Source organism: Ochotona curzoniae, unplaced genomic scaffold (genome assembly GCF_017591425.1).
Source record: "Ochotona curzoniae isolate NIBS_2020 unplaced genomic scaffold, NIBS_Ocur_1.0 contig_4877, whole genome shotgun sequence".
NCBI classification, from domain to species: Eukaryota; Metazoa; Chordata; class Mammalia; order Lagomorpha; family Ochotonidae; genus Ochotona; species Ochotona curzoniae.
This window is the reverse complement of record NW_024466409.1, coordinates 32,679-45,982: the sequence shown is the minus strand read 5'-3', so window position 1 is coordinate 45,982 and position 13,304 is coordinate 32,679. Positions and strand designations below refer to the sequence as shown.

Here is a 13,304-nt window from a genome sequence, read left to right as displayed (position 1 = left end):
ACTCCCTGCTCTTTTGGTAGGAAAAGAACAGGCAGGCAAGAACACTACGGCCGACTTCTCTCTGAGCTGTGCAATAGCCAGCAAGGAAGACAAGTAGCTCAGGCTGCCTCTCTATGGGCAGCTCCAGGCTGTCAACACTTATACAATTCAACCGCCTGGTGAGCAAATACTTGGAACACACGCTGTTCCTGCTGCTGCTTCCCACTGTATGCCCAAAGCAAGCATCACTAATTGATCGCTGTATTATTTCCCATGGAACTCAGAACCCTTCTTTAGAGAACCAACACATATCAACCATGAGATGAAACTTACTAGCTACCCCTGCCCTATTTGACACCACGTTCTACATCAGCATCTTGGCTAAGATGCATCTTGGCTAATGCTAAGCCCCATCCAGCCTTTGACCTCACAGACTAGGAGTTTGGTTAGAGAGACAACACTCACCCACATTCAAGATGTACAGTCAAGTTCAAAACCAACTTGTAGCACAGATTATGAGGGCCCTTGTCCAGAAAGATGACTCTGAGGGCTGACACCACCAGGGAAGGCTTCCTGAGGACGGCCTTGAAGAATCAGTTGGACAGGAAGGGAGAGGGAAGCGATGTGGACAGGGAGTTGGAAGAAAGAACCTCAGGTCTCTGACCTCAGCTTCATTCTCTCCTCCCCTCAACATGTGCTCCCAAATGTGTGCATACACACACACACACACACGAGCAATTCTTGCCTACAACACTATCTAATGTAAAAATTCACTGTCTCTGTTACCATCTGACACACCCACAACCCTGTGCAAAGTGCTGACTTGTGCATGCTTGCACTTGAAATTCAAGCAATCCTGTTAAAGTAATGTGAGTGGTGGCATTTCCACAAACTTCTCCTAAGCCCCTGCTCTTTGCCACGTGTAGGCACAAGGGGGTCTCTGTGCTCAGGGACCTCATGGTTAGGACAGCTAACTCTGATCTAACTTTGTGCAGGGTACCTCTGTCACAGAGAGGGAGTGAATGGGAGGCTGAGGGCCAGGACAGGACACAGGCAGCAGTGGTGCTTGTAAAGTAAAGGATGAGAGATCACTGGGCAGACCAAAGGCAGATGGCACTGCAGGTAGAAGGAGCTGTTAGGGCAGAGGCCTGAAGAGGCAGTTCCTCTAAAACCTATCTATCCCCTGTCGGGAGCCTGGGGAAGATGGATGAGAAGCAAGGCAAGACAGAAGAGTAAGCTTGTGAAGGGTCGAGTACTATGGACTTTATAGATGGTGAGAAGTCATTGATGGTGTAGGAGTCAGGGACCGAATGATCACATCTGTTTGAGAGTGATAACTCTGGCTCAGAGAGGTTAAGGGAGGTGCCTGAGGCCACACAGCTAGCTAGTATCACACCCCAGCCCAAGCAAAACTGCTAGAACTCTTGAAAAGTTTTACACTACTGTTAGCTCCTCCCTCACACCTGCCCCCATTCTCTCCCCTCCATGTAGGATGACCCGTTCTCAGCTCTGGACGTCCATCTGAGTGACCACTTGATGCAGGTGGGGATCCTGGAGATGCTTCGGGATGACAAGAGGACCGTGGTTCTAGTGACCCACAAGCTGCAGTACCTGCCTCATGCAGACTGGGTGAGGGGCCAGGAGGGGGTCAAGCTAAGGAGGGGCTGAGACATGCAGCTGGGCAGCTTTGAGGGAGTCAGTCAGGGGTCTCCGCTGTAATGGCTTCCTGCAGCCTGTGAGGCTCAGAAACATCCAAGGTAGGCCAGGGGATGGCGACACCCAGATGTGCTGTCTGGGCCCCTGGAAGAGCATCCCATGCTGGCAGCCCGAGGTTTCCGCAAGAAGCAGACTCACAGATCCCACCTTCTGATTCTTTCCCAGGCAAAGCCTCCAGCCAGGGTAGGGAAGGAGGTACCTATTTGAATGCAGGCTCTGTTTTCCCACCTACTGGCCTTTCCCAGAGGCAAGGGCAGATTCATGTTGGGGTCAGAGGATAAATACAGGGCATGGGCATAGAGGGGTCAGTGTAATGTGAGGCCCCACACCGTCTCAGTTCCCATGCTCTGCTGAAGCTAGAAAATTATTTCTTTTCTTTTTTCTTTCAAATATTCATTTATTTTTATTGGAAAGGCAGATTTACAGAGAGAGATAAAGAAATATTTTTCATCATTTGGCTTACTGCCCAAATGGCTACAACGGCAGGAGCTGAACCCATCTGAAGCCAGAAGCATCTTCGGTACTCCATGCAGGTGCAGGATCCCAAGGCTTTTGGCCATCCTCCACTGCTTTCCCAAGCCATAAGCAGGGAGCTGGACAAGACGTAGAGCAGCCAGATATGAACTGATGCCCTTATGGGAATGCCTGCACTTGCAAGCAGAGAATTAGCCAGCCCCATGAAAATCATCACTTTTTGGTTAATCACACTGTTTCTATTCATTTTTAAGATAGGTGATTGTGTGACTTTCCAAATGTAGGTGCTTCCCTTTCCTGTAAGAGTTTTGCTGGAAGCAGCAGCCAGGAGTTGAGGCCCTCTCTGAGCTTCAGGCCCACCCCCAATAAGTCTTCCTTCCATGTGTGATGAATGAGACCCTCCTCTACTGTGAAAGCAGATAAATTCTCAAAATTTTTTTTTTCCTCAAAGCTCCTGGAACAAGTGCAAAATGTGTTTCTGTTCTTCTGCAGCAACCTCAACAAGGTTGTTTAGTGTAGTCCCATCTGAGAAGGCAGACACAGAAGATCTGTGAGGTGTCAGGGAGCAGGATTCTCTGGCATTCTCCTGAAAGCCCAGTGTGGGGTGGGTGGGGCGAGGGGAGCTGGGGTAGGTGTCTACTCCTGTTGATTCTACTGTGTATTGTCCCTGCATATTTCCAATGGAAAGTTTTGTTGGGTTTAAAGAGGCATGTTCACATGGACAGACCAACCAATGTCTTGCCAAGCACTGGCGGGACCTTAGAAAGTCACCATAGGAGGAACCAGGATTAGCTTGGTGGCAACCCTGGGGGTGTGCACACACACAGCACCCAGGTAGCCTGCTGGTGACCATGGGTGTATGCACTCACACAGCACACAGGGTAGCCTGCCGGTGGCTCCAGGGTTGTATGTACATTGCAGCTGCTGCTGGCATCCTGATGAGTGAACCATGGGCTTGCCCAGGATGCACCAAGTTACTGTGCAACTCGACTGTTGAAGTGTGCCCAGCTCCAAGACCTGGGAGCGTGAGGGGGTAGGGTGGATCTCCTGATGGTCTCACTGTCCTAGATAAGCCAAAGGCCACTCCCAGTTGCGATGGGGCTGTGTGCCTCCCTCTCACACTATGGCATGCTTCTGCCCCTCTAGATCATTGCTATGAAGGACGGCACCATCCAGAGGGAGGGAACCCTCAAGGACTTCCAGAGGTGTGAGAGTCAGCTCTTTGAGCACTGGAAGACCCTCATGAACCGGCAGGACCAAGAGCTGGAGAAGGTGAGGTCGCCCCAGGGGTCTAGCTGGCCAGCTCTGGCAGGGAGAGCTCTGCTAGCAGGTGTATTCAGACAGGCCTTCTTGGCCTCACTACTCCCAAGGACAGACATGGCAGCTGGGCAGGCATGAACTTGCTCCTGCCACAGGGGAGCCAAGATCTGTGCCAAGCATCCAGGGCAAAAGCACCGGGGCACCTTTCCCTCATTCTGACACCAGGAAATACCATTTCATTGCAAAGTTCCAGAAAACAAATCCAACTGGTGGGGGGGGAAATGGTGGGAAGTTAAAGAATGATTATCTCTTAAAACTAAGGAGAGAGGAGCAGCAAAAGTAATGGGCTCACATTCCTCCCAGCTCAAGACATGGCCAGAGAGGGGATGCCTCTGTCACAGGGGCTCAGTCAGAGCCCCAGGACTGGTTCTCCTGGAAGCTGGTCCTGTGCCCATGGCTAGGTGCATCCTGGTAGCCAGGGCTGCAGAATGTGGGGACTGGCGAGTCCTGGGTTATGTGCCCCACTCACAGGGAGAGGAGCCAGCCCCACCCGAGTCATAGAGACTACAGGAAGGGAGGGGTAGTTCCCCACAGGGTCACTGGGGTGCTTTCGCCCCATCAGGACATAGGGGTGAACTTTGGCTGTCTGGAACCTCTCCCAGGCAGGAGCCAACTGGCTGCTCAACTCAGGGCAGCACCGAGAATGGTTGCCCTGCTAGCCTCCGTTCTCTCCTCTGCACAGCTGGGGAACATGAGCCTGGCCCCATCTGTCTTTCAGGAGACTGTTGTGGAGAGAAAAGTCACGGAGCCCTCCCAGGGCCTGCCCCGGGCCATGTCCTCCAGAGACGGCCTCCTGCAGGATGAGGAAGAGGAGGAAGGTACAAACAGCAGGGACTCAGGCAAAGGGTTCTAGCTGAACTTGGGTGCCTCTGATGAAAGCCTGTGCTATGGTGTGCCTCAGTTTCCCCATCTGTAAGTTGGGTATAAAATGCCCCATGGGACGGGTTTGGGGCTTGCAGAGGAGGTGGCCGAGAGCGAGGAGGACGACAGCCTGTCTTCAGTGCTACACCAGCGTGCCAAGATCCCATGGCGAGCCTGTGCCAAGTACCTGTCCTCAGCCGGCGTCCTGCTTCTGTCACTGCTTGTCTTCTCCCAGCTGCTCAAGCACATGGTCTTGGTAGCCATCGACTACTGGCTGGCCAAGTGGACTGACAGTGCCCTGACCCTGAACCCCACTGCCAGGAACTGCTCCCTTACCCAGGTGTGAACGGCTGCCCCATGGAGGGGAGGCTGGGGTCATGGTGGAGGAGGGAACTGAGCCCCACCTACACCTTACACCCGGAACCCTCTCCCCATCTAGGAGTGCACCCTGGACCAGACAGTCTACGCCATGGTGTTCACAGTCCTCTGCAGCCTAGGCATCGTGCTGTGCCTTGTCACTTCTGTCACTGTGGAGTGGACGGGGCTGAAGGTGGCCAAGAGGCTGCACCGCAGTCTGCTCAACCAGATCATCCTGGCGCCCATGAGGTACCCCCAGCTCCTGGCCTTTGCTCCTGCTTGCCTCCTCAGCTCTCAGTGCTCGAAAATGGGCGGTAAGGCTAGACTTTGTCCTCGCTTTGTGGGAGTGAGGCAGTGGGACAGTGAGTGTAAACCTGTGTCGTTTTCCTGCAAGAAGCAAGGAGAAGCTGGCATTTACTCAGCCAGACACCGGGCTAGGCACTTGACATGGTTAGTACATGGAATTGCCACAACAGTCCTTCCAAATAAGCACTGCAGATCTGGGGAAAAACTACTTCCCTTCCTGAGGCACTGCCCCCTGCCTGTCCTCCCATTTACAAATTCAGCTCTCATTTCCCCGCTCCCTCCTCCCTCAGTCAGCTTGCAGGAGCTGATCTAATCCCCAATAATGGGGTGGACGAAAATCCTACAGGCTATGGGGTGTGGAAGGGGTGTCTTGTTGCCACTGCCGAACTGGTTCCAACTCTGTGTAAAATCTCAACAGGTGCACAGTTTAACTGACCCCTCTTCCATGGCTACACTCTGCAGCTTCATGAGCTCCCCTGTAGCCTCCAAGCTTCCTTTCCTTTCTGTTGCCCCCAGTCTGTGGTTGCCCCTCTGCCTGGGCTTGGACTGACTTCAGGTCCCAGCTGGAGCACTGACAGCCAGAGTGGCCTGCCAGGCTTAGTCAGCTGATGGGCTGTCTGTCTGGAGGGCAGCTGCTGAGTGAGTCAAGCCCAGCCAACAGCCAGGAAGGTGACAGTGGCCACATATGGACTTGATTCAGCGAGCCAGAGAGAGGCCAGCCCCACTTTGGACAGGCACAGGAATGCTCAGGGACATGAGCCAGATGTCTGCTGACCCACAAAGCCAACAGCTCCCAGAAAGCTATCCCTGTGGATGGCCTCAAAGACACTGCAGTGAAAGGTGACTCACTCCATTCAATAGGAGTAGATCGATGAACGGCTAAGGAACTGTTCTTCTGATTACATCTTAGGTTTTTTGAGACCACGCCCCTTGGGAGCATCCTGAACAGATTTTCATCTGACTGTAACACCATTGACCAGGTATGGAGCACTGTGCCACACCCACCCAGGGTCAGGGAGATCAGACCAGGGGCTTCTCCTTGTGAGGGTGGGTACCCCATGTTAGAGGAGCTGGGGGGTCCCCCATCAGCTTCTAATGCTGCCTAAAGGTCTGGGGCCACCCTAAGACCTTCATATTAAAGCCAAGACAAGCAAGATCCATGACCTGCTGGCTGATTCTGTATCTACCTGGCTCACTGTGTGGAGGAGATTCTTCCAGGCGCAGTCTGTGGTCTTGCCACTGTCCTAGATGATGCAAAAGCAGAGGCCTGAGTCCTGCTGCCCAGAGCTAATGGCTGAGTGAGCGAGATGAGATGAGGGCCTGCAGTGAGAAGGGAGAGAGCAGTGTGCAGACCAGGTGACCTCCAACAGCAACCTCACCAGGCTCTCTGCCCCCTGGCTTCCTGCAGCACATCCCCTCCACGCTGGAGTGCCTGAGCCGCTCCACGCTGCTCTGTGTCTCAGCCTTGGCCGTCATCTCCTACGTCACACCTGTGTTCCTCGTGGCCCTCCTGCCCCTGGCCATCGTGTGCTACTTCATCCAGAAGTACTTCCGGGTGGCATCCAGGTGACATTTGGCAGCCTCAGAGGTGGGAGGAAGGGTGCTCGGCAGTGGACGGCTTGGTTCATCTCCTAGAATTGTCATCATAACTGCAGTGGAGTCCTGCTCCCCAGTGCCTGTGTTTCATTGCCCTGAGGGAAGCACATGTCAGCACGCACACCACACCATCATGTCTGAATCAGCTCCTGTGGAGTGTGGTCAAATCTGTGCCCATCATTCGTGTTTTCTAGGAAGGCTGTATGATTTCACTGGCCAGGCTGCTGGGCAATGTGTGACACCAGGGCCCCTGGGGTATGGAGTGTTACAGAAAGCCCAGTGCACAGCTCCTGTGCCTGCACTGCAGCAAGCCTCTGCCAGCCATCTATCTGCTCTGGGTACATTTGCCCTCTTGAGCCCTAGGACCGTGCACACATGCACCCTGCTTTCCCACTCTGAGTTTCCTCCTGAGAACTTTCTCTGCCACATCCTCTGGGCAGTGACTCCATTAAGCTAATAGCTTTGAAAATCAGAGGGAAAGTTTGGGGCCAGTATTTCTCAAACACCCAACAACTGCTCATCAGTGGGTTGTGAAATGAATATTATGAATCCCAACCAGCATCTTGTTTATTTAAAAGACAGAGCAACAGAAAGAAATAATCCTTCCATTTGCTGGCTCGTTCCCTAAATGACTACAATGGTCAGGGCAGGATGGAAGCCAGGATCCTGGAACTCTAGTCTGGTCTCCCACATGGGTGGCAGGGGTCTGGGCACTTGGGCTATCTTCCACTGCTTTCCAGGCACATTGGCAAAGGGCTGGTCAGAAGCAGGGCAGCTGGGACATGATCCTGCACTCTGATAAGGGATGTTGGAATTGCTAGCAGTAGCTTAACCTACTATGCCTCAATGCCAGCCCCACAGCCTGGTTTGTAGAAAATAAGTAGGACAGAAAATATCAGACTGTACTCATGGAGTACTCATAAGCTTTGCTTCATGAAACCTTTATCCAGGTCATGGACGTGATGTGTGCACTGAGTTGTGAGGTAAAACGCACTTCTTACTGCAGGCTGTCATCAGGAAGGCTAACTACTTTTCCCTGGTACACAGAATTGGCAAGGAACCGTCCCAGGACTGATTAACAATAATGATGATTCAATTTAGATGCCTTTTGGCCACAATTACTTGCCCCCTGGGATCTAGCTTTGTCTACACAGAGGCTGGTCTGGGTTGGCCCTAATCACTAAGCATGCACTCGGAGCACAGCAACAGGCACCTCCTGAACATGGCACAAGCTGTTGTCCACAGTTCTTGCCTTCTGCAGAGATGTTTTCCCTGCTCCTCAGGTCCTGAGATGGTTTGCACAGAAAGCCACTTCTTGCATCCCAGCCCTACCACCTGGGTCCTCGCACACTCGACAGTGTGGACCTATAGGGAAGGTGGGGAGTGGGTCTGTTACCATGGAAATCTCTGGCCATTCCTCCCTCTTTAGGTTCTGCCCTATGAGGTGCCAAAGCCTACTGTGATTACTGGAGAGGGAGGCCCTAGAAGGCCTGAGTCTCAGGTTCAAACTGTCCTCCTATAGGGTGGGACTGTCACTGTCGGGCCTCACTGGGTCAGGAGGCTGTGCAGCAGATGCACATGCACAGGTCCACACATGTCCCCAGTCATGCACAGGATGGCAGGCCCTGTACCTATGGGCAATGTTAAAACTCTTTGCATGCAAATCTGGCCCAGTGTCCCCAACAGCCTGACAGGTGGTCTCTCTAAGGCCCAGACAGTAGCCTTGGGTCAAGCTGAGTTTGGACCTGATCTGGGCTCTGTGCCTACACCTTTAACCACTGTTCTCTGTCCCCGGCACAGGGACTTGCAACAGCTGGATGACACCACCCAACTCCCACTGCTCTCTCACTTTGCTGAGACTGTGGAAGGCCTCACCACCATCCGGGCCTTCAGGTACAAGTCAAATTCCCCTAGGGTAGCAGTGGCATGAGGGTGGGGCCAGGTCTCAGGTCATGAGATTCAGTTCTCGGGGTCCCTCCTCAGGCCCTAAGAACTGGTTATGTGCAGTGGCTGGGACAGGCCAGGTGAGCATCAGCTATTGGATCTAGAGAAGAAAACTCAAGCCTTGCAGGCAGACCCTGGATGCCTGTGAACCCTGGCACATGGAAACAAGGCTGAGATGAGGCCTTGAGTACATGCTAGAAAAGTTCTAGACGATGTGGACCAGGCTTGAGGCCTTCTTTAGTCAACTGTGTCATGCTGAGCACTCTGCTATTCTTATTCATGCTGCATGGCACCCCTGGGTGGTGGGCACGACTGTTCCCATTGCACAAACAAGGAGACACCTTATAGAGAGATTGCAGAACTTTCTACAAAAGGCCCCACAAAGCTCACACATGAACCTACCAGTTCATTCACTAGTCATTCGCTGAGTGCTTACTGTGTGTTCCATGTCAGGCACTAAAAACTGAGTCAGGTGAAGCTGCAGGCATTTATAGGCCAAGCTTTGAGCAGACACTCTGAAAGGAAAGACAAGGGCTGTGGGAGAACACAGAAGGGAAGCAGTCACAGAGGGCTTCATGTAGGAGGTGTCATCAGACCCAGGACTCAAAGGATGGATAGAAATTCACCAGGTTGGAAGACTTTCCCAAAAAAGTCAGTGTCCTGCCATCTACTTGCCACCCTGCAGAGTGACGTTTGGCTGGATGGGAGTGTTGAGGCTGCCGGGGAGTGAGGAAGCAATAGCCGCCCCAGGATCGGGTCTCGGGCACCACTCCTCCAGCCAGACAGGCCAGAGACTCCTGGCCCAGAGAATTGAGCCCCGGGCTCTGAGTCTCAGCCAGTGAGTGATAGTGGGTTGTTTTAGGATGGCACAGCTGCTGTGGGCATGACAATTACATGTGATACAAAGCCCTGTGGCCAGGAGTAACCTTAGGGTTGTTCTCAGGACATAGCCTAGGTCTTCCCCAGTGAGGCTGGTGTCTTCCTCCCTAACCTATGAAGTCCAGCCCAGTGTCAGGAGGTGCCCAGGCCCCTGGGCAGCACTACATTCAGTATGCAAGCCCAGGGGCCACAGGGTAACACCCTCTTATGGGTCGTGTGGGAATGAAGCTAAATGAAATAGACCATGCTCCCCCTGGCTGTGGCTTAGCCCCTTGGACTTCCCCTGACCCCATGCAAGCCCCTTGTTCGTCTCCAGCCTGCATTTCCCCAGTGCCTTCAGCCTGCCGGTCCTGGACCCTCTGCTGGGCCTCACTTCTACTCTAGGTCTTGCTCATGTTCCCTCTCACCATTGGCATCCCAGGGAGCTCCGGGCTGACACAGGGGGAAGACACCAGACCCTCTCATAAGTAGTGACTTCCAGCATCCTGTCTGTCCCCAGCGCCAGGCAAGCCTGTGGTTGGCCCAAGGAGCTGTTGCCCAGCAAAGCCTCACATACTACACTACACTGACATGGCAAATGATTCTTAAATTTGACAAAAGACTTTTTAATCATCCATGAGTGTGTTTCGCTTCCTGGCTTTAGCCCAGCAGGTGGCCCTGTTGAGAGCTAAGTGGCATTTCCTGCCTGCACACGCACCACACACCAGGAATCCTACTCAGTGCTGTGTGTGCATCATTGCAGTTAGCGTCCCAAGAGCCCCATGGCACAGGTACAAGGAGCCATGCTCCACAGCTACAGAATTGAGACCTCCACAGACTGGCTGGGCACCCAGACGAGGTCACACAGGTGCTGAGTGCCAGGGCTAGTCTGACCTCCTGAACTTTCCTTGCTGCTTCCCCCAGGGAGCTCCGGGAGAGCCCAGCACTGGGCTCAGAAGTCATCTCCTGTTGGGCTAGTAATAGTTCGACTTTGCTGATGAGGAAACTGGAGGCTTGGTCCTAACACACAGGTTTTGATGGTCGGCATGCAATCTGACTGTGCACTGCTGCAAAGCTGGGGCCCTTTCCACACCTGTGCATGCACACACACACACATGCACACACGCACACACACACCTCTTCAGCACACACTGCTCAAACTCTTCAAGCTCACACTTCCTCTGACACATCACACACCTGCCCCAGCCACCCTGCAGCTGTGCAATCACACACTCTCTCACTGCCCAGAGATTCACTCCTGTCTCCCCAGACACACACCATCCGCCCAGCAACAAGCAAATGCCAACAAGCACTTCCTGGGAGGGAGCAGCCAATGTAAGGTACTTTCTGGAGCCCTTCTGTGTCCCTGGAGTTTGGTCCTCTCCAGAAACTGCTTTCCATTTGTCCCTTCAGTCATCAACCAGTATCCATTCTGCGAATTCAGACTCTAGCAAGCACTCCCTCCACTTCCTGCCAGCTTCTCTCAGCAAACACCAGCAAGGCCTGAGGGAGGTGGCTGAGGAGCCCAGACTGGTCAGAGAGAGGAGGCAGGTCCAAGCACAGTCATGCAGGGGAACACGTTGAGGACATGGGGGTGGGATAGAACCCTTTAGAGTTCTCTGTATAGAGAGATCTCATCTGCCTTAGATGGTCAGGAAGCTTCTATTTACTTGTTCAACAAATAGTTACAGATAGTGCCAGGTGCTAGGATATAGCAGTGCCCAATCAGGCCTGCCCTCCATTCTCATGGATTTTCCAGGGCAAGAAATGGAACCAAAGCAGCTAGAGAAATGATCACACAAACAGACCCTACGACACGAGCAGGTTGCAAAGAGAGGATGATGAGGGAGACCGGCACAGCTTAAATTTGACAAAAGGCTTTGGATAAGGTAGTGGCTGGGAAAGGCCTTTCTCAGAAGATACCACTCAAGAGCTGAAGGGGGAGAAGGAGCTTTGGAAAGAGCAGAGAAAGAAAATGGTCCAGGCACAGGGGCCAGCATGTGCAAAGGTCCTGGGATGCAGAAGAGCTCAGTGTTGTCACAAAGTTCCTAAAAGCCTGGGGCAGCATAGTGAGCAAAGGCATTTATGGCAAGGAATAAAGTTGCAGGAGCAACTCACCCAGGCCCCTGGCAAGGGGACAATTCTTTATCCCAAAAGCAATGGGAGACTGTTCTCTGAGCAGCACAGAAATGGTGCATGGTTTTTGATGTAGAACAATGATGCTAGGTGGAGTACACCTAGGGAGTCAGCAGATGCACCTGTTAGGGAGCTGAGGCGGCAGCCCATGGGGGAGTTTGTACTGGGTAGGAAGTGGCAGGGAGGTGGGCAGAGGCAAGGACTATTTGAAGAAGACATTAGGGAACTTTCTGAGAAGGCTGGAGTGAGGCAGGTGATGCCTTGGTTTCTGGCCTCAGCAGCCGGGTAGAGGGATGGAAGTGTCCTTTATTTTAACAGGAAAGACATGGGGAAAAGAACAGGTCCTGGAGGGAAGGCAGGAATGTAAAGCAGACAGCATCCTCATCAGGCTTGGATCAGACAAGATGAGCCAGGGGTCTCCAGAGGGGAATGGCACAGGTGGGGAAGAGCCAGGGGTCTCCAGGTGGGAATGGCACGTCTGGCGTCTGTGGAGGCTCAGGTGGCCCCTCCATAGGGATGGAGAGTCCACATGCTCCTTGGACCTTCTTGGGCCCTTATTTCCCTCCCAGGTATGAGGCCCGGTTCCAGCAGAAGCTCCTTGAATACACAGACTCCAACAACATCGCCTCCCTCTTCCTCACGGCTGCCAACAGGTGGCTAGAAGTTCGCATGGCAAGTGCCACTCCAGGCCACAGTCCAGGGTTCTGATAGGGCTGTGGAGCCGAACATGAACCAGGGGGTGGGAGCTGGATTGCGAGGCCACTGAGCCACTGCCTAGCTCAGGCCTGGTGTCCTCCCAGCAACTTCACCCCCAGTTACTACCTGGAGGCTTGGCTCTCTCGGGACTGTGTCAGGAGCCAGGACAACTGTGTGTGTAACTGTGATGAGTGTGAAACTGCTGAGGGACACATGATGCATGTGTATTGTGTGCATGACAGGCCAACTAATGAGGCTTACCTGGGCAGGACCACCTGAACAGGTGTGTGCAGGTAGTTGGGATGTGGGCAAAGTCTGGCTCCAGGGACCCCAGGCTTCAAGGCCTCCTGCAGCTGCTGCCATTTGCATGAGTGGCAAAGCTGGAGCCAGGCACAGTAGAGCTGCTGTCTGCCCTGGAGGAGGGCGAGCCAGATGGGAGTCTGTGGCTCCAGCCCCCAAGGGCCCAGGCGGCTGTTCTCTCTGCAGGAGTACATTGGTGCATGTGTAGTGCTCATCGCGGCAGCAACTTCCATCTCCAACTCCCTGCACAGGGAGCTCTCTGCTGGCCTTGTGGGCCTGGGCCTCACATATGCCCTCATGGTGAGTGACCTTGGGCTGGGAGGGGTGGGGTCATATTCCAGCCCCAGGACTGTGCCTTCCCCAGCTGACACGTGAGTCACCCCAGTTGAGGATAAGCAGAGTCTCATCTCAGAGGGACCAGTGCACTGAACAGGGAGACAGCCTGCAGGAGCCAGGTGATAGGTGAGAAGCTATCTTGGTTGTGACCCTCCAACATGGGCCACTGGTGGGCAGCTGGTAGGCAGCAAGGACATCGGAGGATGGGAGGGCTGTGAGCCTCTTCCACCATCCTGACAGCTGGGGACAGAGCTATGACAGCTGAGTACCAATGACAGCCATGATCCCCACAGGTCTCCAACTACCTCAACTGGATGGTGAGAAACCTGGCAGACATGGAGCTGCAGCTAGGGGCTGTGAAGCGGATCCACGGGCTCCTGAATACGGAAGCAGAGAGCTACGAGGGGCTGCTGGGTGAGGGGTGC

At 53.6% G+C, this 13,304-nt stretch overlaps 1 protein-coding gene across 4 annotated transcripts in view; it reads left to right on the top strand.

Annotated features, from left to right (window-relative positions):
• ABCC8 (ATP binding cassette subfamily C member 8) overlaps positions 1-13,304 on the top strand; it is a 70,061-nt gene that overhangs the window by 52,425 nt on the left and 4,332 nt on the right. For all 4 annotated transcript variants that reach the window (XM_040988435.1, XM_040988434.1, XM_040988436.1 and 1 more), the window contains 11 exons: positions 1,471-1,608; positions 3,316-3,441; positions 4,208-4,307; positions 4,449-4,690; positions 4,790-4,956; positions 5,924-5,993; positions 6,422-6,579; positions 8,410-8,502; positions 12,117-12,219; positions 12,730-12,843; positions 13,173-13,293. In XM_040988435.1, coding sequence (XP_040844369.1) covers positions 1,471-1,608; positions 3,316-3,441; positions 4,208-4,307; positions 4,449-4,690; positions 4,790-4,956; positions 5,924-5,993; positions 6,422-6,579; positions 8,410-8,502; positions 12,117-12,219; positions 12,730-12,843; positions 13,173-13,293 — 1,432 coding nt within the window. The remainder of the gene's footprint in view (positions 1-1,470; positions 1,609-3,315; positions 3,442-4,207; positions 4,308-4,448; positions 4,691-4,789; positions 4,957-5,923; positions 5,994-6,421; positions 6,580-8,409; positions 8,503-12,116; positions 12,220-12,729; positions 12,844-13,172; positions 13,294-13,304) is intronic.